The 27,105-nt window shown below is 44.4% G+C and overlaps 1 protein-coding gene across 1 annotated transcript in view; it reads right to left on the reverse strand.

Annotated features, from left to right (window-relative positions):
• c5 (complement C5) overlaps nt 1-27,105 on the reverse strand; it is a 208,835-nt gene that overhangs the window by 52,484 nt on the left and 129,246 nt on the right. Inside the window, exons 22-24 of the mRNA XM_033048613.1 lie at nt 16,613-16,673; nt 16,430-16,519; nt 9,784-9,996 (exon numbers count right to left, since the gene is read on the reverse strand). Of these exons, the coding sequence (XP_032904504.1) occupies nt 9,784-9,996; nt 16,430-16,519; nt 16,613-16,673 (364 nt within the window). The remainder of the gene's footprint in view (nt 1-9,783; nt 9,997-16,429; nt 16,520-16,612; nt 16,674-27,105) is intronic.

A 27,105-nucleotide genomic window follows, 5' to 3' on the forward strand; every position in this document is an offset into this window, starting at 1 on the left:
AGATTCTGATGTCTACCCTATCTATGCATCCCATAATTTTATACTTAATTTCTGGTCTCTCCTCAACCGCCAGCGTTCCAGGGAAAACACTCCAAGTCTGGCCAACCTCTCCTTCTAAGTAATACCCTCGAATCTAGGCAGGATTCTTGTAAATCCCCCAGCATCTTCTCCAGAGCCTCTGCATCCTTCCTGTAATGGGTTGGCCAGAACAGAACTTAATATTCTAAAAGCAGCCTAAAAAAAGTCCTATAAAGCGGCATTATGACTTCCTGATTCAATGCCCCGACCAATGATGGCAAGCGTATGCCTTCTTACAACTCTTATCCACTTGTGTTGCTACTTTGAGGGAGTTATGAAGACCCCAATATCCCTCTGTACATTAATGTTGTTAAGGTCTTGCCATTAACTCTGTACCTTCCCCTTGCATTGGACCTACCAAAGTGCAACACACTTGCTCAGATTACACTCCATTTGCCATTTAATTTGTTGCTGATTATATTGTAGACTTTTGACAGCCTTCTTCACAGTCCACAACTCCAGAAATCTTGGTGTCGTCAGCAAACTTACCTACCACCCATCTATATTGATGTCCAGGTCATTAATATATATTTCAAACAACAGGGGTCATAGAAACATAGAAACATAGAAAATAGGTGCAGGAGGAGGCCATTCGGCCTTTCGAGCCAGCACCGCCATTCATTGTGATCATTGCTGATCGTCCCCTGTCAATAACCCGTGCCTGCATTCTCCCCATATCCCTTGACTCCATTAGCCCCTAGAGCTCTATCTAACTCTCTCTTAAATCCATCGACTTGGCCTCCACTGCCCTCTGTGGCAGGGAATTCCATAAATTCACAACTCTCTGGGTGAAAATGTTTTTTCTCACCTCAGTCTTCAATGGCCTCCCCTTTATTCTAAGACTGTGGCCCCTGGTTCTGGACTTGCCCAACATTTGGAACATTTTTCCTGCATCTAGCTTGTCCAGTCCTTTTATAATTTTATATGTTTCTATAAGATCCCCCTCATCCTTCTAAACTCCAGTGAATACAAGCCTAGTCTTTTCAATCTTACCTCATATGACAGTCCCGCCATCCCAGGGATCAATCTCGTGAACCTATGCTGCACTGCCTCAATCACAAGGATGTCCTCCCTCAAATTAGGAGACCAAAACTGTACACAATACTCCAGATGTGGTCACACCAGAACCCTATACATCTGCAGAAGAACCTCTTTACTCCTATACTGAAATCTTCTTGTTATGAAGGCCAACATTCCATTAGCTTTCTTCACTACCTGCTGTACCTGCACGCCAACTTTCCGTGACCGGTGTACAAGGACACCCGGGTCTCGCTGTACGTCCCCCTTACCTAACCTAATCCCATTGAGATTATAATCTGCCCCCTTGTTTTTGCCGCCAAAGTGGATAACCTCACATTTATCTATATTATACTGCATCTGCCACGCATCTGCCCACTCACTCAACCTGTCCAGGTCACCCTGCAACCTCCTAACATCCTCTTCACAGTTCACACTGCCACCCAGCTTTGTGTAATCCGCAAACTTGCTAGTGTTGCTCCTAATTCCCTCTTCCAAATCATTAATATATATGGTAAACAGTTGTGCCCCAACACCGAGCCTTGCGGCACTCCACTCGCCACTGCCTGCCATTCTGAAAAGGACCTGTTCACTCCTACTCTTTGCTTCCGGTCTGCCAACCAATTTTCTATCCATGTCAACACCCTAACCCCAATACCATGTGCTCTAATTTTAGTCACCAGTCTCCCGTGCGGGACCTTATCAAAGGCTTTCTGAAGGACTAGATACACTACATCCACAGGCACCCCTTCATCCATTTTACTTGTCACATCCTCAAAAAATTCCAGAAGATTAGTCAAGCATGATTTCCCTTTCATAAATCCATGTTGACTTGGACTAATCCTTTTACTGCTATCCAAATGCCCCATTATTACCTCTTTAATAATTGACTCCAGCATCTTTCCCACCACCGAAGTCAGGCTAACTGGTCTGTAATTCCCCGTTTTCTCTCTCGCTCCTTTCTTGAAAAGTGGGATAACATTAGCTATCCTCCAATCCACAGGAACTGATCCTGAATCTATTGAACATTGGAAAATGATCACCAATGCGTCCACTATTTCTAGAGCCACCTCCCTGAGGACCCTGGGATGCAGACCATCTGGCCCAGGAGATTTATCATCCTTCAGTCCCATTAGCTTACCCAATACTATTTCTCGTCTAATGAAAATTTATTTCAGTTTCTCTACCCCCTTAGATCCTCTGTCCTCCAGTACATCTGGGAGATTGTTTGTGTTTTCCTTAGTGAAGACAGATCCGAAGTACCTATTCAACACTTCTGCCATTTCCTTGTTGCCCATAATAATTTCACCCGTGTCTGCCTTCAAGGGACCCACATTTTACTTTGTTACTCTTTTTCCCTTAACATATCTAAAGAAGCTTTTACTGTCCTTCTTTATATTCCTGGCCAGCTTCCCCTCGTACTTCATCTTTTCAGCCCGTAATGCCCGTTTTGTTTCCTTCTGTTGTCCTATGAAAGTTTCCCAATCCTCTGACCTCCGGCTACTCTTTGCTGTGTTATACATCTTTTCTTTTAGTTTTATTCTATCCCTAACTTCTCTTGTCAGCCACGGTTGCCTCCTACTCCCCTTAGAATCTTTCTTCCTTGTTGGAATGAAATGATCCTGCGTCTTCCGGATTATGCCCAGAAATTCCTGCCATTGCTGTTCCACCGTCATTCCTGCTATGATCCCTTTCCAGTCTATTTTGGCCAGCTCCCCTCTCATGCCTTCATAGTCCCCTTTGTTCAATTGCATCACTGCCACTTCCGATTTAACGTTCTCCTTCTCAAATTGCAGATTAAAACTAATCATATTATGATCACTACCTCCAAGCGGTTCCTTTACCTCGAGTTCTCTTATCATATCTGGTTCATTGGACAACACTAAATCCAGAATTGCCTTTTCTCTGGTCGGCTCCATTACAAGTTGCTCTAAGAATCCATCTTGGAGGCATTCTACAAACTCTCTTTCTTGGGGTCCTGAACCAACCTGATTTTCCCCAGCCTGCCTGCATATTGAAATCCCCCATCACCACAGTGGCATTACCTTTGTTACATGCCACTTTTAACTCCTGCTGCAACTTACACCCTACATCCGGGCTACTATTTGGAGGTCAGTAAATAACACCAATTAGTGCCTTCTTGCCTTTGCAATTCCTCAACTCAATCCACAGGGACTTTACCTCGTCAGTCCCGATGTCTTCCCTCGCAAGGGACTGAGAACTGCTCTCTGCAGAACTCCACTGGTCACAGACCTCCAGCCTGTAAAATACCCTTCCATCACAACCCTCTGTCTTCTATCAATAAGCCAGTTTAGAATCCACATGACCAAGTCATTGTTAAACCCTTGCATCTTCGTCTTTTAATCAGCCTACTATAGGTGACTTTACCAAATGCCATCTAGACAGGAACCACCACCTCTACCCTCATTGATCACCTTTGTCACCTCCTCAAAAAACATGATTGTTAGGAAGGCATGACACAAACTGCTTTTGTACAAAGCAATGCTGACTGTCCCTGATTAACCCATTCTCTTCCAACATGTAGCCTTCTGTTCTGTCCTTGTGGTGTTTGCACCTTTTCTCAGTGACTGCGCTGGCTTTCCCAAGGTTTTTCAGTTTCCTCCCAGATCTCATTAGTTCCTGTGAGTTACACTTAGTGAATAAGAAAGTCATGAAAGTGTGGGAATTGGTGAGCAGAGTGCGAGATATGTTACTAAGAACTAAGTAGGTTAATGGGATCAGTGGGATTGCTCAATGGACTGGGACAGACTTGATGAACAGAATGGTTCCTGTGTAACAAGGAAACATGAGGAAAAAATATGAACTCTGATTAAAATTAAAATGACATGGTTCACTACTTGCTTATCATTACTGCTGAGTTGCAAGTTAATATCCCTATCTACATTAAAAAAACATTTACCATTAATTAATCTCCTTAACTCCCCTTGCAGGCCAACCACTTTTATGCTAAATTTATATTATTATTTTGATCTGTCTTTGATATGCTTCAATCCAAAACACCATTTTGCAATTACCATAATCTAAACACTATTCTTACAACTCTTATCCACTTGTGTTGCTACTTTGAGGGAGTTATGAAGACCCCAATATCCCTCTGTACATTAATGTTGTTAAGGTCTTGCCATTAACTCTGTACCTTCCCCTTGCATTGGACCTACCAAAGTGCAACACACTTGCTCAGATTACACTCCATTTGCCATTTAATTTGTTGCTGATTATATTGTAGACTTTTGACAGCCTTCTTCACAGTCCACAACTCCAGAAATCTTGGTGTCGTCAGCAAACTTACCTACCACCCATCTATATTGATGTCCAGGTCATTAATATATATTTCAAACAACAGGGGTCATAGAAACATAGAAACATAGAAAATAGGTGCAGGAGGAGGCCATTCGGCCTTTCGAGCCAGCACCGCCATTCATTGTGATCATTGCTGATCGTCCCCTGTCAATAACCCGTGCCTGCATTCTCCCCATATCCCTTGACTCCATTAGCCCCTAGAGCTCTATCTAACTCTCTCTTAAATCCATCGACTTGGCCTCCACTGCCCTCTGTGGCAGGGAATTCCATAAATTCACAACTCTCTGGGTGAAAATGTTTTTTCTCACCTCAGTCTTCAATGGCCTCCCCTTTATTCTAAGACTGTGGCCCCTGGTTCTGGACTCGCCCAACATTTGGAACATTTTTCCTGCATCTAGCTTGTCCAGTCCTTTTATAATTTTATATGTTTCTATAAGATCCCCCTCATCCTTCTAAACTCCAGTGAATACAAGCCTAGTCTTTTCAATCTTACCTCATATGACAGTCCCGCCATCCCAGGGATCAATCTCGTGAACCTATGCTGCACTGCCTCAATCACAAGGATGTCCTCCCTCAAATTAGGAGACCAAAACTGTACACAATACTCCAGATGTGGTCACACCAGAACCCTATACATCTGCAGAAGAACCTCTTTACTCCTATACTGAAATCTTCTTGTTATGAAGGCCAACATTCCATTAGCTTTCTTCACTACCTGCTGTACCTGCACGCCAACTTTCCGTGACCGGTGTACAAGGACACCCGGGTCTCGCTGTACGTCCCCCTTACCTAACCTAATCCCATTGAGATTATAATCTGCCCCCTTGTTTTTGCCGCCAAAGTGGATAACCTCACATTTATCTATATTATACTGCATCTGCCACGCATCTGCCCACTCACTCAACCTGTCCAGGTCACCCTGCAACCTCCTAACATCCTCTTCACAGTTCACACTGCCACCCAGCTTTGTGTAATCCGCAAACTTGCTAGTGTTGCTCCTAATTCCCTCTTCCAAATCATTAATATATATGGTAAACAGTTGTGCCCCAACACCGAGCCTTGCGGCACTCCACTCGCCACTGCCTGCCATTCTGAAAAGGACCTGTTCACTCCTACTCTTTGCTTCCGGTCTGCCAACCAATTTTCTATCCATGTCAACACCCTAACCCCAATACCATGTGCTCTAATTTTAGTCACCAGTCTCCCGTGCGGGACCTTATCAAAGGCTTTCTGAAGGACTAGATACACTACATCCACAGGCACCCCTTCATCCATTTTACTTGTCACATCCTCAAAAAATTCCAGAAGATTAGTCAAGCATGATTTCCCTTTCATAAATCCATGTTGACTTGGACTAATCCTTTTACTGCTATCCAAATGCCCCATTATTACCTCTTTAATAATTGACTCCAGCATCTTTCCCACCACCGAAGTCAGGCTAACTGGTCTGTAATTCCCCGTTTTCTCTCTCGCTCCTTTCTTGAAAAGTGGGATAACATTAGCTATCCTCCAATCCACAGGAACTGATCCTGAATCTATTGAACATTGGAAAATGATCACCAATGCGTCCACTATTTCTAGAGCCACCTCCCTGAGGACCCTGGGATGCAGACCATCTGGCCCAGGAGATTTATCATCCTTCAGTCCCATTAGCTTACCCAATACTATTTCTCGTCTAATGAAAATTTATTTCAGTTTCTCTACCCCCTTAGATCCTCTGTCCTCCAGTACATCTGGGAGATTGTTTGTGTTTTCCTTAGTGAAGACAGATCCGAAGTACCTATTCAACACTTCTGCCATTTCCTTGTTGCCCATAATAATTTCACCCGTGTCTGCCTTCAAGGGACCCACATTTTACTTTGTTACTCTTTTTCCCTTAACATATCTAAAGAAGCTTTTACTGTCCTTCTTTATATTCCTGGCCAGCTTCCCCTCGTACTTCATCTTTTCAGCCCGTAATGCCCGTTTTGTTTCCTTCTGTTGTCCTATGAAAGTTTCCCAATCCTCTGACCTCCGGCTACTCTTTGCTGTGTTATACATCTTTTCTTTTAGTTTTATTCTATCCCTAACTTCTCTTGTCAGCCACGGTTGCCTCCTACTCCCCTTAGAATCTTTCTTCCTTGTTGGAATGAAATGATCCTGCGTCTTCCGGATTATGCCCAGAAATTCCTGCCATTGCTGTTCCACCGTCATTCCTGCTATGATCCCTTTCCAGTCTATTTTGGCCAGCTCCCCTCTCATGCCTTCATAGTCCCCTTTGTTCAATTGCATCACTGCCACTTCCGATTTAACGTTCTCCTTCTCAAATTGCAGATTAAAACTAATCATATTATGATCACTACCTCCAAGCGGTTCCTTTACCTCGAGTTCTCTTATCATATCTGGTTCATTGGACAACACTAAATCCAGAATTGCCTTTTCTCTGGTCGGCTCCATTACAAGTTGCTCTAAGAATCCATCTTGGAGGCATTCTACAAACTCTCTTTCTTGGGGTCCTGAACCAACCTGATTTTCCCCAGCCTGCCTGCATATTGAAATCCCCCATCACCACAGTGGCATTACCTTTGTTACATGCCACTTTTAACTCCTGCTGCAACTTACACCCTACATCCGGGCTACTATTTGGAGGTCAGTAAATAACACCAATTAGTGCCTTCTTGCCTTTGCAATTCCTCAACTCAATCCACAGGGACTTTACCTCGTCAGTCCCGATGTCTTCCCTCGCAAGGGACTGAGAACTGCTCTCTGCAGAACTCCACTGGTCACAGACCTCCAGCCTGTAAAATACCCTTCCATCACAACCCTCTGTCTTCTATCAATAAGCCAGTTTAGAATCCACATGACCAAGTCATTGTTAAACCCTTGCATCTTCGTCTTTTAATCAGCCTACTATAGGTGACTTTACCAAATGCCATCTAGACAGGAACCACCACCTCTACCCTCATTGATCACCTTTGTCACCTCCTCAAAAAACATGATTGTTAGGAAGGCATGACACAAACTGCTTTTGTACAAAGCAATGCTGACTGTCCCTGATTAACCCATTCTCTTCCAACATGTAGCCTTCTGTTCTGTCCTTGTGGTGTTTGCACCTTTTCTCAGTGACTGCGCTGGCTTTCCCAAGGTTTTTCAGTTTCCTCCCAGATCTCATTAGTTCCTGTGAGTTACACTTAGTGAATAAGAAAGTCATGAAAGTGTGGGAATTGGTGAGCAGAGTGCGAGATATGTTACTAAGAACTAAGTAGGTTAATGGGATCAGTGGGATTGCTCAATGGACTGGGACAGACTTGATGAACAGAATGGTTCCTGTGTAACAAGGAAACATGAGGAAAAAATATGAACTCTGATTAAAATTAAAATGACATGGTTCACTACTTGCTTATCATTACTGCTGAGTTGCAAGTTAATATCCCTATCTACATTAAAAAAACATTTACCATTAATTAATCTCCTTAACTCCCCTTGCAGGCCAACCACTTTTATGCTAAATTTATATTATTATTTTGATCTGTCTTTGATATGCTTCAATCCAAAACACCATTTTGCAATTACCATAATCTAAACACTATTTCCCGCTTGAAGGAAAAACTGCAATGTTACTGAGTAGAAGTTTCCAAGTGTCGGCGTCCTGACCATTCCACATGTTGAATTTGACTGATGCAGGAAGGATTTTTATCAATGGATAGGGAAGAGAGCAGGACCAGGGATCTTAGGCTATAGATAAGTGGTAAGCAATTTAAGATGGAGATGTAGACACATTTCTTCTCGAGGAGAATGGTGAATCAGTCCAAAGAAAGCAACAGAAGCCAAATCATTAAATGTATTCAAAGAGGAGTTAGATATTGTTCTCTAACTGAAGCTGAAGCAAGTTCCTGAATTTGGACCAACAGCCATGTTGAATGTTGGCACAAACACAAAGGGCTGGATAGTCTATTCCAGCTTCTAGTTTCCATGTTTCAGTGCAGGTTTGTACCATTTCCAAATTACATTGCCCTCTTCAGAGCCAGGAAGGAAATGAATGAATGATTCGGAAATCAAAGCACAGTTCTGGGGAATTTGTCTCATCATGTGATTTGTATTCTTGTCAAATAAATCCTTCCAGTCAACAAACCTTCTCAGTCCGTTGTTTCTAAGTAATACAATGAAGCTAGTTTTCACCTGAAGCACAAAATACAAAGTGCTGGAGTAACTCAGCAATAGGCAGCATCTCTGCAGAACATGGATAGCAGTGTTTCGGGTTGGGACCTTTCTTCAGACCCAACGCAAAACATCACATATCCATGTTCTCCAGAGAAGCTGCCTGACCTGCTGAGTTACTCTAGCACTTGTGTTCTTTGCTCAAACAGCTTCCATTCCTTGTGCCTAATTTTTACTCATTGAGTCACAGGTAAAAATTCTCAATAAGGTCATAAGGTCATGTGATAGGAACAGAATAAGGCCATTCGGCCTCATCAAGTCTACTCCACCATTCAACCGAAAGGTCTGAATGACAAATAAAGGATTCAATTCAATTCAATCATGATAGATCTATCTCTCCCTCCTAACCCCATTCTCATGCCTTTTCCCCATAACACATGTACTAATCAAGAATCGATCTATCTCTGCCTTAAAAATCTCCATTGAAGGCCTCCACAGCCTTCTGTGGCAAAGAATTCCACAAATTCACAACCCTCTGACTAAATAAATTCCTCCTCTTCTCCTTCTTAAAGGGTCCTTTAATTCTGTGGCTATGACCTGTAGTCCTAGACTCTCCCACTAGTGGAAACATCCTCTCCACATGCACTTTATCCAAGCCTTTCACTTTGATAAGTTTCAAATACGATACGATAAAACTTTATTTATCCCCGGAAGGAAATTGGTCTGCCAACAGTCACAACACATAACCAGGTACACAAAAAACTTGAAATAAGAAGTGAACAAAAAAAGGACAAGTGCACAGCGCCTTCACCGGAACAAATGGACAAACAAACAAATGCAGGCTTATTCCCTGCGCAGAGGATTCTAAACCCCACACCGTCCCTCATGGCGGTGCCTCACGCCGAGTCCCCATTGTTCTTTACGGTGGTCCCCCTACTTCTGGTCCCCATTGTATTCCCCTCCCCCACTCACGCTCCACTGCCACCGAGGCTCCCGCTGATGCCAAGGCCCCACCAGCGGCGAGTCTCCTTCGGCCCGGGCAGGCCTCGCAGCCCGGCTTCTCCACAGTCCCCTGGGAGGCCTGTGGGGCGAGTCGGGTCTACCGGGCGCGTTCCGGTTAGTGGCGCAGTTGTTCGGTGGGTGGATCGGGCCCGCGCAGCTCCCCGGGACACTCCCTTCGCGCAAATACATTCCTTATTTGTAAAAGTTATATATAGAAATATTACACACCACTTCTCATTTTTATCTTCATTTCCAGCTGAATCCGCATGTTGTTTCCTCCCAGCACATGCCAACTATTGGTCCTCTGAAAGTAGTTATAGATGAAGTAAAGTGGGGCAACACTCATTACCTCAGCTTCAGCAGAGCCCCTGGGTAGATCAATTAGTTTGTGAACACCCTCAGGATCTAAAGCTATAGAGACTGCTGCACCAACAATGTCACCTGTTAAAATTCAAAAAGCAGTTATCGATACCTACTACAAAATACCAGAAATGAGTACAAGGTTATTAAGCACATGAGAGAGCATTTAGCTCTGAACATCTTTCAGCTCTGATCGAGGCTTACACATGGAATAATTCACATCCAATTTTCTCTGAAATGGTGGGGATTTTTATGCAATAGCTGATATAACCTGGTAGTCAGTACTTTAATTTCTCTAACTTCAAGTAACCCTTGCATTCCCTTTGTCACCATCCCTCCCCCACCCAAGTCGTACCAGCTTCAAAGTCGTCTTGTTGAGTCTCATTGTCTGTAAGCGTTCTCACCTGGCACGCCGCTAACAATGGCCTGTATCATCGTTATTTTTTTGCTTATAATCTTTCATTAATTTGTTCTATATCTCTCTACATCATCGTCTCCATCTCCCGTTTTCCGTTCCCCTGACTCTCGGTCTGAAGATGGGTCTCGATCCGAAACATCATCTATTCCTTTTCTCCAGAGATGCTGTCCGACCCATTGAGTTACTCCAGCCTTTTGTGTCCATTGCCGATACACAAGATTGATAAACGTTTCTGTCACATCGTCGGAAATCAAAATAACCAAGTTTAACTTTTTAGAGGCACCATTATGCCATGTCAAAACCATCATAAAAAAGCACTTACTACCCAAAATACCCATACTTGATTCATCTTTGCTGTCGTGAGTGCGTTAGGCTATACCTCCAAATCATGTCCGATAATTAATGGCTATCGGTTGGACTTTAAGAATGTTGTAAAAACTGACATTAGGATACGTTTACACCTAAAACTGACCAAGGATCCGATGCCAACATGATCGGCTGAGTAATGTTGGCCACCAAATAAATGTATAAGCCCTCTTTAGATGCTGTGTGTGAAATGTTGCAGAGCAAAATAATTTGTGAAGCCTGTTACTTCTCCCCCTCTAGCTGAGATTGAAGAGGCAAGCTACAGCAAAGATCTGGTGCCTATCCTGACATCAATGCCCCACATTTACAAGCAGCAAGTTATTCATGCAATCATTGACCCACTGACCTACAAAAAATACACACATTACCTTGTATGGATCTATTGAGCTCAAAGCCAACCCCAAGCTCATTATCAACTCACAGGGCATTCTTTGTGAAAATATCCTAAACCCAGTAAACCACACACCTGCTGCAGCCATTTGTCACAGTTTAATTTAGTTTAGTTGACTCTCAGTCTGAAGAAGGGTCAGGACCCGAAACGTCACCCATTCCTTCTATCCAGAGATGCTGCCTGTCCCGCTGAGTTACTCCAGCATCTTGTGTCTATCTTTAGTTTAGTTCCACATGGAAATAGGCCTTTCAGCCCACCAAGTCCGTATTAACCAGCGATCCCCGCACATTAATACTATCCTGTACACTCTAGGAACAATTCACACTTATACCAAGCCACTTAACCTACAAACCTGTACAGCTTTAGAGACATAAGGTCATAAGGGATAGGAATAGAATTAGGCCATTTGGCCCATCAAGTCTACTCCGCCATTCAATCATGGCTGATCTATCTCTCCCTCTTACCACATTCTCCTGCCTTCTTCCCATAACCTCTGACACCTGTACTAATCAAGAATCTCTGCCTTAGAAACAGGGCCGGATTTACGTATAAGCTTGACAAGTTTAAGATTAGGGCCTCGAGATCAAGGGGGGCCTCGCAGAGCCGGATTTACCTCTAGGCTTCATACGCTGAAGCCTAGGGCCTCGAAATCTAGGCGGCCTCAGGCCAAGGCAGGACACCTGCCATTCAACTCTGGGCACCCCCCCCCCCCCCCTCTATCTCTCTGTCTGTCAATCTCCGTATCCGCCCGCTATCCGTATCTGTGTCCAGGCCGCCGGGTCTCCACTCTCCGCCCGCTCCTCATCCACCGTCACGGCAGGCCACCTTGCACATGCGCACTGCTACAGCCAGCACGTCCTCCCCCTGCACATGCACACAACCAAGGCCAGCACATCATCGGCTGCCCTGCACATGCACATTGCCACGGCAACTGGTCGGTGCTGGGCACTTTCTCCCTCGCTTTGAATTGTGGGAGATCTGGCCGCCATTGCTGTCCGGTCGCCACCTCGCCGCGACCGCTAAAAACCAACGCAGAATCACTCCCTGACCCTGGAGCTGGAGTAACTCCCTGGAGTAATTCTTGCTTCTGGTTTCCTGGTCCTCCATAAATGTTCTAAATGGAATTTAAACTGGAGGTGATGGAGGGCTGAACAATAACAACCTATTGCATTTTATCTGCTTATTTATTGTGTATATATTTTGTCTATGGTATATAAACACACTGAACTTTTATATCCTGTTCTGTATTATGTTTTCATATTCTGTTGTGCTGCAGCAAGCAAAAATTTCATTGGCCCATCTGGGACACATGACAATAAACTGGACTTTGTGCCTTCCCCCATAATGGGAACCATTGTGGGGGGATGTTTTTATGTTAAAGCTATTTATTATTGTTATGTTTGTATTCTTTCTTATGTGCTGCATTGGCAAAAGGAATTTCACTACATCTAGGTGTATGTGACAATAAATCAACCTTTGAACCTTTGAACCTTTAAAACTCTCTTGACTCTTGACTTGGACTTAAGCAAAAAAGGGTTCTTGGGGTAAAAAGAGGTACCTTAAATTTAGTTGCGTCTGGTTGGGTAACTATGGTAGGGTGAAGACTATTCCATGCTTTAATTGTGTGGGGGAACTACATGGAGCAGCCAGCAACTCTGGATAGAAGAAATTGGGTGACGTTTCGGGTACAGACCCTTCTTTCGACACCCTCTGGTTTTTGTGTTTTTAGTTTAATTTACAGAATTGAAACAGGCCCTTCGGCCCACCGAATCCACGCCGACCACCAATCACCCGTACACTAGTTCTATCCCACACATTGGCATAGTAAGTCAAGAGTCAAGAGTGTTTTATTCTCTCACGTCCCAGTTAGAATAATGGCATCCTTACTTGCAGCAGCACAACAGAATATGTAAACACAGTACTCTGTAAACAATGTTATAAACGAGAAAACAAAACGGTGTATATTTATATATGAATATATAACTATATAAATATATATATGTGTGTGGATATAATATATATATCCACACACACATAATTTCCCTCCTGGGATTAATAAAGTTCTATCGTATAGTATCGTGTGTGTAGGAAGGAACTGCAGATGATGGTTTAAACTGAAGATAGACACAAAAAGCTGGAGTAACTCAACAGGTCAGAATCTCTGGACAAAAGGAAAATATTACGTTTTGGGTTGGGTCTGAAATAGGTTCCTGCACACCTTTGGAATGTGGAAGGAAACAAGAGCACCCGGAGAAAACCCATGCGATCAAAGGGAAAAGGAGCAAACTCTATACAGATAGCACCCATATTCAGGATCAATTCCGGGTCTCTGGCACTTTTAGGCAGCAACTTTATGGCCAATGTACTGCCCCATGGTCTTGAACTTATTAAAATATACAGTAGCTGGAAAGGGGGATATAGCGTCACTTGGAGATTTAAAACTTAAAATGGATATTTTCATTTTTTTAGAAACCAAAGTTATCAACGTATAATTTTTTGTGTGTTGGAAAACAAAATATAGTGGCACAGCTGGTAGACTTGCTGCCTCACACGCCAGAGGTCTGTGTTCGATCCCGTCCTCGGGCACTGTCTGTGTTGAATTTGTACATTCTCCCTGCAAGCGTGTGGGTTTCGTCCCACATCCCAAAGACGCGTCGGCTTTGTAGGTTAACTTGTCTCTGTAAAATTGCCCCTAATGTGTAGGGAGTGGGGGAGCAAAGTGGGATAACAGAACTTGTGTGAATGGGTAGACAAAAATGCTGGAGAAACTCAGCGGGTGAGGCAGCATCTATTGAACAAAGGAAATAGGTGACGTTTTGGGTCGAGATCCTTCTTCAGACTGATGTGAGGGTGGGGGGGACGGGAAGAAGAAAGGAAGAGGCGGAGGCAGTGAGCTGAGTGAGAGCTGGGAAGGGGAGGAGAAAGCAGGGATTACCTGAAATTGAAGAAGTTAATGTTCATCGCTGGGGTGTAAACTGCCCAAGCGAAATATGAGGTGCTGCTCCTCCAATTTACGGTGCGCCTCACTCTGGCCATGGAAGAGGCCCAGGAGAGAAAGTTCAGATTCGGAATGGGAGGGGGAGTTGAAGTGCTGAGCCACCGGGAGATCAGGTTGGTTATTGCGGACTGAGCGGAGGTGTTGGGCGAAGCGATCGCTAAGCCTGCGCTTGGTCTCACCGATGTAGAGCAGCTGACACCTGGAGCAGTGGATGCAATAGATGAGGTTGGAGGAGGTGCAGGTGAACCTCTGTTGCACCTGGAAAGACTACTTGGGTACTTAAATGGAGTCAAGGGGGGAGGTAAAGTGACAAGTGTAGCATTTCCTGCGGTTGCAAGGGAAAGTGCCAGGAGAGGGGGTGGTTTGGGTGGGAAGGAACAAATTGACCAGGGAGTTACGGAGGGAGCGGTGTCTGCGGAAAGCCAACAGGGGAGGAGATGGGAAGATGTGGCCAGTGGTGGGATCCCATTGGTAGACAAAAAAGATGGAGAAAATCAGCGGGTGAGGCAGCATCTATGGAGCGAAGGAATAGACGACATTTTGGGTCGAGACCATTCTTCAGATTGATGTCGGGGGGGGGGGGGGGGGACACACACGAAAAAGAAAGGAAGAGGCAGAGACAGTAGGCTGTGGGAGAGCTGTGAATGGGAGGGGAATGAGGGAGAAAGCAAGGACTACCTGAAATTGGAGAAACCAATGTTCATACCGCTGTGGTGTAAACTACCCAAGCAATATGAGGTGCTGTTCCTCCAATATGCGGTGGGCCTCACTCTGGCCATGGAGGAGGCCCAGGACAGAAAGTCGGATTCGGTATGGGAGGGGGAGTTGAAATGTTGAGCCACCGGGAGTTCAGGTTGGTTATTGCGAACTGAGTGGAGGTGTTGTGCGAAGTGATCGCCAAGCCTGCGCTTGGTCTCACCGAAGTTAATCATACACTGAATAATCCAACCACATTTTTGTTTGGAAGTGGAAAGAAATAATAGAAATCTCATTAATTGCAATATGTATAAAGAGTTGAGATACTGTATTATAATTTTGCTGCATGTCATTGTGGTATATATCATGTCTTGATTGGTGAATATGTTTAGTTTATAATAATAATACATTTTATTTATGGGCGCCTTTCAAGAGTCTCAAGGACACCTAAACCTAAGTTTATGACTTTATTTGAAGCAGAAATAATATGTGAATGCTTCATTGAGCATAATTCTGACGTAACTACGCACTTCGTCCGAGTACATTATCGCACGCGTCATGCAAGCCATCTTAAATGACCACCTAAACTGTCATTTGGCAACAGAGAAAAAAAATTAAGTGAGAGCCCTGCAAGGTGTATAATATTTTTGACACTGTCATAGGTCTTTCTTACAAATGCTGTCACAATGCACTGTGGTCTCTAAACAACCCTTCAGTAATTTTCCTTGCCCTCCATTTCAGCATAATAGTGTTTTAAGCCAATAACTCGACACTAGCACTGGCAATAAATAAATAAATAAAAAGTGCAGCTTTCCCTTATCTCATTGGCCACGCTCAGCTGCAAATCGGTGTCAATCTGGTGGACCATCTTCCTCTAGTCGTGGGGGTGGGGGATTGGGAGGGGCCTCACAAGTGGAACAGCTTACGGCCTCTCTTCATCTAAATCCGGCCCTGCTTAGAAATGTGTGGAAGGAAACCGAAGATCTCAAAGAAAACCCAAGCGGGCATGGGGGGAACGTACAAACTCCGTACAGGCAGCACCCATAGTTGACATCGAACCTGGGTCTCCGGCGTTGCAAGTGCTGTGCCGCCCACTGCTCCACCGTGCTACCCACAGTTATTAAAATTCTTTGAATGTTACTAAATCTTTCTGATGTTCAGCGACATTCAAAAACATTCACAAATTGTTAGGAAATACACAACCAAATTAAAAAATATATATAAAGTAGAACTCTTTAAATATATTGAAAAAGCATTAAATACTTATAAAATTACTAGCAAAATATAAAAACAATATTAACTAAAATCCATCTTAGCCTCTCACAAGTAAGAGCAGAAATATTGTTTTGTGCCAAGTCTAATCTGAATGGATTCCACACAGGAACTGGGGGAGTTCAGTCAGGAAGACAATGGGAACCAGCTGACAGGTACTTTTGGCACTTGCACAGGCATACTTGGGAACTCTTGAATTTCTGAACTTGCCAGTGCTTAGGTGTGAAATATCATGTTTCACTGCATGATCCAGGTGACTGACAATGGACCGAGTGATCAAACTAAAGATCTGTAAAATTCACTAAATTGTAAAAGGCTGTTACATGTTATTTGGTAATAATTCACTATTCCATGACCAGAGCAATGATAATACCTCGTAACGTTAACACATTTTTTGGTGTTGTATTTGGGAGAATATTAAACGGCGTCCTCACTGGAATTTCAACGCTTCTCACTAAACTGCCTAAAGGAAAATGAAAAGTTAAACATTAGTCGGAACAGTTCTCAAAACAAGTTCTCTTATTAAATGTTAGATTGGAAAGAATAAAAAACAGACCCAAGAAACTGGTCGGATCCAATACGCGGGCAAAGTTTTTCTCTTTCTTGATTCCTTCGGGCTGTAGAATAAAGTAGAAACTAACAATGACAAACACAATCATATAAAATTATGTTTGCTTACAGAAGCAAAATATATTCATAAGATTTTAATATGTAATAGCTGGCATTTACTTAGGAACCAAGGATAATGAAAGATGATGGGGCAGTGCTTCACTGAGAGGTTCAAAGTAATCAACCATCAGTTAAATTCAATGTATTTACATAATTTTAATTATGATACAATTTAAACAGCTAATTTTATCTTAAAGATGTTTATTTTATCTTGGAATCACTTTATGTTCTGGAGGAGTGATGGTAGATGCTAAAAGCCACAAACCTGTGATATATAATAAATACAGGGACTTAATCAACGATGAATAATTGAAACTAACTTGGTTAGCATATATTTAAAATAAAGCTGTAAATATTCAGTGATATTACACAGAGACATTTTGAGATATAAAGTAAGATTAGAAGCCAAGTTAAATTTTATTGATTTAACATGAATTCCTTTGTTGATATTTATAAACTTAATCAAACTATTTACATCTAACGTCCAGTGTGAAGCTGATGCACTCTGTATCAGTTTGCAACTAATTACTAAATAATTTTATAAAAATAATTTGCAAGTTCATCAGTAGCTTCTATGTAACACATACATGATCTTGGACACTAAAATGTTTTACAACACCCCATGACACCTCAAATGGTCAAATGATTAAATGAACTGTGTGTAGGAAAGAACTGCAGATGCTGGTTAAATTAAAGATAGACACAAAAAGCTGGAGTAACTCAGCAGGACAGGCAGCATCTCTGGAGAGAAGGAATGGGTGACATTTCGGGTCGAGACCCTTCTTCAGAGATGCTGCCTGCCCCGTTGAGTTACTCCAACATTTTGTGTCTACGAAATGAACTGTGTGATTCTATGATGCCCATACCATTGATATCCAGCCGACTTAGTCGAATTTGGCATCCTACCCATGTGTGTATGATTCAGATTCTTCACCAATTCTGCCTTCAAATTCACTTACTGCCTTGATCTCCATCTCATCCTCATTCCTTCCTCCATTGAATTTCACATACATGCTTTTGCCAGTAAAGATTTTCAAGTCTCCACTTCATGATCATCCAGAGAGCCACCGTACATAAATCTGAATCATTCAGTGGTCAGTCTCTTTATAACACCCTCTGTATAAAACTCTGCCTTAAAAATTCCTTCCAAGCTCTATTGACATGCTGGATGAGAAATTGTGCCACGCTGTTTCATCTGCATTAAAATACTCCTGCAATTTACTCTAATATTGGTTGTGAACATCACATGGAAGGCAAAACCTTCTAAAAGGATGTTGCCAGGACCAGAGGGCCTGAGCTACAGGGAGAGGTTGAGCAGGCTAGGACTCTTTTCAGGAGGATAAGGGGTAATCTTATAGAGGTGTACAATATCATGAGAGGAATGGATCAGATAGAAGCACAGAGTCTCTTGCCCAGAGTAGGGGAATCAAGAGCCAGAGGACATAGGTTTAAGGTGAGGGGGCAGAGATTTAATAGGAGGGGTAATTTTTCACACAAATGATGGTGGGTGTATGGAACAAGTTGCTGGAGGAGGTAGCTGAGGCAGCTACTATCACAATGCTTAGGAAACATTTAGACAGGTACATGGATAGGATAGGTTTAGAGGGATATGGGCCAAAAGCGGGCAGGTGGAACTAGTGTAGATGGGACATATTGACCGGTGTGGGCAAGTTGGGCTGAAGGGCCTGTTTCTACACCGTATCACTCTCAATGCATGATTTACAGAAGAGTTTTCCCTGAATAATGCACTGAAACTGACATCACTATTTCAGCACACCATTTAGATTAATTGAAACTTACAGCTTGTAAACAGGTCCTTCAGTCCACTGAGTCTATGCCAACCATCGATCACCCAATCACACTACATCTATGCTATCCCACTTTTGCATCCACTCACCTACACACTAGGGACAATTTACAGAGATCAATGAATCTACAAACTAGCACATTCTGGGGATGTGGGAGTAAACCGAAGCACGCGGTCACAGGGAGAACGTGCAAACATACAGCACCACAAGGTCAGGATGAAACCCAGGTCCCTGGATCTGTGAGGCAGCAGCTCTACCAGCTGCACCACTGTGCCGCCCTTCTTATTGATGCGTTGCTAATTCTCACATTTGTCAGGCTACAACACAGCAGTGAGATCTATACAGTTCTATACAGTTTTGCACCTATTGCCAGACAATCCTGGCACAGTTTTACCAAGTGAACAACATTCATGTCCTTTATAATCCAAACAAGCTTTGGACCACAGAATTCCACACATACAAATTTACAGCATGGTTAATGATTGAAATCATTATCTAATGGAACACCAACTTATAGTTCCATTGTTATCCCAGCAGAAATCAACTATAATAACAGATTGGCTTGGAACATTCCTATTCTGCACAACTTGGTGGCTGCTAAAATAAACTCAATGAACCATCAACTGTATCATTTTAGGTTTACAAGGACATATACAAATATGATCATTCTCTATTTTTAATTAATAATATTTGTGCTATAAAACAGGATTCATATTTTGGTTTAATTTATTCTGCTCCAAAGTTTTAAAGAACACTAGACCAAGTGCAGACCCGTTGGGTCTGTTCCCCCAAAGTGTGGTTGTGGGGGAGGAGGGGGCATGCTGCGTCACACACACGAACTACCCCCCGCACACACGCAAACTACCCCCCTTGATATTATGTTAATATTATTTTCTCATTTTACCCCATAACCGCCCTATCCACTGACGCATAGCCCCCAACTCGCAGGCGCGTCTAGAGTGGGGGGGGGGGGGCAGAGAGTGAGGGCAGAGAGAGAATGGGGAGAGACAGAGAGGAAGGGGAGAGGGAGAGGGAGAGGGAGAGGGAGAGGGAGAGGGAGAGGGAGAGGGAGAGGGAGAGGGAGAGGGAGAGGGAGAGGGAGAGGGAGAGGGAGAGGGAGAGGGAGAGGGAGAGGGAGAGGGAGAGGGAGAGGGAGAGGGAGAGGGAGAGGGAGAGGGAGAGGAAAGGGAGAGGGAGAGGGAGAGGGAGAGGGAGAGGGAGAGGGAGAGGGAGAGGGAGAGGGAGAGGGAGAGGGAGAGGGAGAGGGAGAGGGAGAGGGAGAGGGGGGAGAGAGAGATGGGGGAGAGAGAGATGGGGGAGAGAGATATGGGGGAGAGACAGAGAGAGCGAAATGCAACCGTGCATCACGCGTTCAGAATGCTCTGGAAATGAAGCGTGCGCGTCTCATGTACGAAAGCTGTTGGCAGCTCTATGGACTTCGGGGAGCAGCCTGCCTTGTCACATACACACTAACCACCCTCCCTCTAATCTGGGGAAATAATTGACCAAATCTTGAGAGGAGTGCATTTATGAAACCGTAAGTTAAATCCCTACCGAAATTGTAAAAATCTCCGCGTTTTTGCGTCTGGTTTTCGAGAAAATACGTTTCACTTACAAAATCACACACACACACATCTACACACACACACACCCACAGAGTTTTAATAGATACTAGACCAAGTGCAGACCCGTTGGGTCTGTTTCCCCAACGCGCGTTTGCGGGGGGGGGGGGCTGCGGCATCACACTAACACTAACCACCCCCCGTTGGGTCTGTTCCTCCAAAGCACGGTTGCGGTGGGGGGGTGGGGGGTGGCATGCGGCGTCACACGCACTAACCACCCCCCAAACACACGCTAACTACCCCCCCCTTGATATTATATTAATATTTTAAGAGAGGGAGGGGGGTAGAGAGTGAGGGCAGAGAGAGAATGGGCAGAGAGAGAATGGGGAGAGACAGAGAGAGAATGGGGAGAGACAGAGAGAGAATGGGGAGAGACAGTGAGAGAATGGGGAGAGACAGAGAGAGAGGGGCAGAGACAGACGGGCAAGGGCAAATATTTGCCTGTTTTATTGACTTTGAGAAAGCATTTGACTATTTGGCATGAAGGGCTCTATTACAAACTCCTCGGCTGTGGTATAGGAGGAAACCTTATCAAATCAATGTATCTGAATAATAAATGTGGCGTTAAAATTGGGGACAAATGCACTGATCTCTTTGCCCAGAGAAAAGGTGTCTGGCAAGGCTGCAATCTGAGCCCGACACTGTTTAATGTATATATCAACGATTTGGCAGTAAAGTTGGACCAGAGAACAGCACCGGGCCTCTGTCTTCTGGACGGAGAGGTAAAATCCCTGTTTTATGCGGATGACCTGGTTCTGCTGTCCCCCACAGAACAGGGACTGCAGCAACAGTTGGACCTACTTGGTGAGTACTGCCAAAATTGGGCCCTGGCAGTAAATCTAAAGAAAACCAACATCATGATTTTTCAGAAAAGACCCAGATGTCAGGAAGATAAATACAAATTTACTCTCAATTGTACTGTTATCGAACACACTATCAGCTATACTTACCTGTTTCAGCATCAGGGAGCTTCAATATGGCAGTGAATGCACTAAAAGAGAAAGCTCGAAGAGCTCTGTATGCAATAAAAAGAAGATTCTACAACATCCAAATTCCAATTAAAATTTGGCTTTAAATATTTGACAGTGTAATCCAGCCTATTGCACTTTATGGTAGTGAAGTATGGGGTCCGCTCAGTCACCATAGTTCTAGTAAATGGGAAAAACATACAACGGAGGCCCTGCATGCGGAATTTTGTCGGAACCATATAACCATATAACCATATAACAAATTACAGCACGGAAACAGGCCATCTCGACCCCTCTAGTCCGTGCCGAACACATAATCTCCCCTAGTCCCATATACCTGCGCTCAGACCATAACCCTCCATTCCTTTCCCATCCATATAACTATCCAATTTATTTTTAAATGATAAAAACGAACCTGCCTCCACCACCTTCACTGGAAGCTCATTCCACACAGCTACCACTCTCTGAGTAAAGAAGTTCCCCCTCATGTTACCCCTAAACTTCAGTCCCTTAATTCTCAAGTCATGTCCCCTTGTTTGAATCTTCCCTACTCTCAGTGGGAAAAGCTTTTCCACGTCAACTCTGTCTATCCCTCTCATCATTTTAAAAACCTCTATCAAGTCCCCCCTTAACCTTCTGCGCTCCAAAGAATAAAGCCCTAACTTGTTCAACCTTTCTCTGTAACTTAGTTGCTGAAACCCAGGCAACATTCTAGTAAATCGCCTCTGTACTCTCTCTATTTTGTTGACATCCTTCCTATAATTAGGCGACCAAAATTGTACACCATACTCCAGAATTGGCCTCACCAATGCCTTGTACAATTTTAACATTACATCCCAACTTCTATACTCAATGCTCTGATTTATAAAGGCCAGCACACCAAAAGCTTTCTTTACCACCCTATCTACATGAGATTCCACTTTCATGGAACTGTGCACAGTTATTCCCAGATCCCTCTGTTCACCTACATTCTTCAATTCCCTACCATTTACCATGTACGTCCTATTTTGATTTGTCCTGCCAAGATGTAGCACCTCACACTTATCAGCATTAAACTCCATCTGCCATCTTTCAGCCCACTCTTCCAACTGGCATAAATCTCTCTGTAGACTTTGAAACTCTACTTCATTACACGCAACCCCACCTATCTTAGTATCATCTGCATACTTACTAATCCAATTTACCACACCATCGTCCAGATCATTGATGTACATGACAAACAACAGTGGACCCAACACAGATCCCTGTGGCACCCCACTCGTCACTGGCCTCCAACCTGACAAACAACCATCCACCATTACTCTCTGGCATCTCCCATTCAGCCACTGTTGAATCCATCTTGCTACTCCACCATTAATACCCAACCATTGAACCTTCTTAACCAACCTTCCATGAGGAACCTTGTCAAAGGCCTTACTGAAGTCCATATACACAACATCCACTGCTTTACCCTCATCAATTTTCCGAGTAACCTCTTCAAAAAATTCAAGAAGATTAGTTAAACATGACCTTCCAGGCACAAATCCATGTTGACTGTTCCTAATCAGACCCTGTTTATCCAGATGCTTATATATATTATCTCTAAGTATTCTTTCCATTAATTTGCCCACCACTGACGTCAAACTAACAGGTCTATAATTGCTAGGTTTACTCTTAGACCCCTTTTTAAACAATGGAACAACATGCGCAGTACGCCAATCCTCCGGCACTATTCCCGTTTCTAATGACATTTGAAATGTTTCTGCCATAGCCCCTGCTATTTCTACACTAACTTCCCTCAATGTCCTAGGGAATATCCTGTCCGGACCTGGAGACTTATCCACTTTTATATTTCTCAAAGGTGTCAGTACTTCCTCTTCTTTGATCCTCATAGTTTCCATAGCTACTCTACTTGTTTCCCTTACCTCACATAATTCAATATCCTTCTCCTTGGTGAATACCGAGGAAAAGAAACTGTTCAATATCTCCCCCATCTCTTTTGGCTCTGCAGATAGTTGGCCACTCTGACTCTCTAATGGACCAATTTTATCCCTCGTTATCCTTTTGCTATTAATATAGCGGTAGAAACCCTTCGGATTTACTTTTACCTTACTTGCCAAAGCAACCTCATATCTTCTTTTAGCTTTTCTAATTTCTTTCTTAAGATTCTTTTTACATTCTTTATACTCCTCAAGCACCTCATTTACTCCATGCTGCCTATAACTATTGTAGATCTCCCTCTTTTTCCGAACCAAGTGTCCAATTTCCCTTGAAAACCATGGCTCTTTACAATTTTTACGATTTCCTTTCAACCGAACAGGGACATAAAGATTCTGTACTCTTAAAATTTCACCTTTAAATGTACTCCATTTCTCTTCCACATCTTTCCCATAAAACAAACTGTCCCAATTTACTCCTTTTAAATCCTTTCGCATCTCCTCAAAGTTAGCCTTTCTCCAATCAAAAATCTCAACCCTAGGTCCAGTTTTGTCCCTCTCCATAATTATATTGAAACTAATGGTATTGTGATCACTGGACCCGAACTGTTCCCCAACGCATACCTCTGCCACCTGACCCATCTCATTTCCTAACAGGAGGTCCAGTACCGCCCCTTCTCTAGTAGGTACTTCTATGTATTGTTGCAAAAAACTATCCTGCACACATTTTACAAACTCCAACCCATCCAGCCCATTTACAGAATGTGTTTCCCAGTCTATGTGTGGAAAATTGAAATCTCCCACAATCACTACCTTGTGCTTACTACTAATATCTGCAATCTCCTTACATATTTGCTCTTCCAATTCTCGCTCCCCATTTGGCGGTCTATAATACACCCCTATAAGTGTTGCTACCCCTTTCCCATTTCTCAGTTCCACCCAAATAGCCTCCCTAGACGAGCCCTCTAATCTATCCTGCCAAAGCACTGCTGTAATATCTTCCCTGATAAGCAATGCAACACCTCCACCTCTTGCCCCTCCAATTCTATCACACCTGAAGCAATGAAATCCTGGAATATTTAGTTTCCAATCACAGCCCTCCTGCAACCATGTTTCACTGATCGCCACAACATCATACTTCCAGGTGTCAATCCAGGCTCTAGGCAAAGGAAAACGCCAACAAACGCATGTAGGGCCTAATTAGGCAGATACCCACTGATAATAAATATCCAGAAAAGAGCACTACATTTTTGGAATCACCTTAAATCTAGCCCCCTGGATACCCTCCAGTTTAAAGCCCTTCAAACACAAGAGGGGAACCCAGAAAAGAGTTCCCTGTGTCAGTTGGTACTGAGACTAACTACCCCTATTCAGTTAAACCCTATCCAGTTAAACCCTGACCGGCCTCAGATCAATACTGACCCCCAATCACCAGTTAGAGTGAACCAAATTATCAAACAATGTAAAGAAACGTACTTGGAACATTGGGATAAAGAAACCAAAAGCCAAAGCAGATTAGAATGTTACCGTGCCCTAAAAAGAGATTAGAAATTGGCAGACTATCTCTCAACTGTCAGAGACATAAAGCAGAGACAGACCCTCACCAAATACAGGTTAAGTGACCACTATTTGGCAGTTGAAAAAGGAAGACAGAAGAGATTCTGGCAACCAAGAGAAAACAGAATATGCGGCCACTGTTTGACAGAGGAGGTTGAAACAGAGGTGCACTTCCTCCTAAAATGCAAAAAAATTGACAAAACAAGGAAAGCATATTTTGACAAACTCAGTGTGGCAACCCCTGATTTTAAAGAACTAGATGATACATCAAAACTAAGAACAATCCTTGGCGAAGGAAATACGGCACATCTTGGTGCACAATACGTAAGCATGCCATAACCTGAGAGAAATTGAATGACCAACATGCACATATGTACACACACACTAATTGACATTAGCTAACACTAAGAAATTAATATTGAATTGCTAAACTTGCTATTGTGTTGTACTGCTGACAGCTGCAAGAACGTGTAGCAATCAATAAAGGGCTATAGGCCTATTGCGAGTTTATGTACAGGGACATATCTATCCATGCACTGTATACTTGTATTTTTACTTATGCATTTTTAATATGTATGTCATGTTTTATACTTTGGCAATATAATAATGTTTTTTTATCATGTCAATAAAGTTTTTAAATTGAATTGAAACTGAATTGAGAGAGAGACAGAGAGAGAGAGAGAGAGAGAGACAGAGAGAGAGACAGAGACAGATAGGGCAGAGTCAGAGAGAGGGCAGAGACAGAGAGACTGCTGGCGGGCATGGGGAGGCTTCTTTTTGGCCCCGGTCACGGCCCTATCCCAAACCCCGGGTTTGGCGCTCACTCCAGCTCCAGGCTCTGCTCCGGAGCCGAGCGAGGATGTGCTAGCCGATCGAGAGAAGGGGGGGGGGGGGGGGGGAGAAGGGAGAAAGGGGGGAGAGAGGGGAGAAAGGGGGGAAGAATGGGGAGGGAGGTGGAGGGGGTAGGGGGGAGAGAGGTGCAGAGGAGGAGAGGGGGCGTGGGTGGAGAGAGAGGGGGAAGTGATGGGAGAGGAGGGGGGTGAGGGGGAGTGGAAGGGTGGGAGTAGGGGAGAGAGTACGGGGGGAGAGAAGGGGGGAGAGGGAGCGTGGGGAGAATTTGAGGGGTGCGGGTGCGCGTCGTCAGAGGTGAGGGTTGGTTTTTGAACGCAATAATGACTCGCTCTCTAGTGACAGCGTGTTTTATTCAAAGGCCTTGCAATCGACGCGACTGGCAGCAGGAGGGGTGGGGAGGCTCCAGCCTGCAGGATTCAGGCCCCGAGTGGGGGGGGGGGGGGGGGGGGGGGGGGAGAGAAGAAGGGGTGTGTAGATTAGGAGGAGGGGGAGAGGAGCAAGCGATCGGGCTGCGGAGCACGCGTCAACCAAACAACATCAGCGTCCTCAACAAAATGTTGGCGTCTTTGGAGCAAGGCGGGCGTCAGCAGCCGTTATGGTCGCTGGCCAGCAGGAGGTGACAAAATGAGTGAGTGGGGGGTGGGGGGGTGTATTATTATATTAAAAAATGGGTACATAAAAAGAAAAAATGTTTTGAGGAGTGCAAAATCGGATGTAAAAATGAATGAGCTAGCGACATTGAAAAAATGACGGAGTTTAATGGCGGAGTGCTGGCGTAGCATGGAATCAAAGGCCGAATCTGGCACCCACAAGACAGGCAGAAACACACACACACACACACACACACACAGTTTTAATATATAGATAGACTAGACCAAGTGCAAACCCATTGGGACTGTTCCCCCAACGTGCGGTTGGAGGGGGGGGGGAGGGCGGCATGCGGCGTCACACACATTAACCACCCCCCCACACACACTAACTACCCCCCCGCACATACGCTAACTACCCCCCTTGTTAATATATTTATATTATTAATTTGCTCCTTTTACCCCATAATCGGCCTAACTACTGACACATAGCCCCAAACCTGCAGGCGCGTAGTGAGGGCAGGTAGAGAGTGAGGGCAGAGAGAGAAGGGGGGGAGAGGGAGGGGGAGAGAGAGGCAGGGGGGCTAGAGGGAGGGGGGGAGAGGGGTTAGGGAGAGGGAGGGGGAGAGGGAGGGGTGAGAGGGAGGGGGAGAGGGAGGAAGGGGGGAGAGTGAGGGAGGGGTGGGAAGGGAGGGGGAGGGGAGAGGGAGGGGAGGGAGGAGGGGGGAGGAGAGAGGGAGGGGAGAGAGGGAGGGGTGACAGGGAGGGGGAACAGGGAGGGGGGGACAGAGAGGGGGAGGACAGAGAGGGGGAGGACAGGGGGGGGGACAGGAAGGGGGGACATCTTGCACTGTCCGAAAATCCCACGCGCCAACGGCCTGTCGGCCCGCAGGCGCATTGAAGGCCTACGCAGCGTCTTGACGGGCGTACGCAGCATCTTGATGTCGTACACCTAGCGCATGGCGTTGTGCGATGATGTCACCACCAGGCGTGTCGTAGCGTGATGACGTCACCGCCCGACGCCGTGCGACGTCCAAATTCAGTCGGCTCGCCTCCCACCCAGCTGATTG

This window comes from Amblyraja radiata, chromosome 32 (assembly GCF_010909765.2).
Source record: "Amblyraja radiata isolate CabotCenter1 chromosome 32, sAmbRad1.1.pri, whole genome shotgun sequence".
Classification (NCBI taxonomy): domain Eukaryota; kingdom Metazoa; phylum Chordata; class Chondrichthyes; order Rajiformes; family Rajidae; genus Amblyraja; species Amblyraja radiata.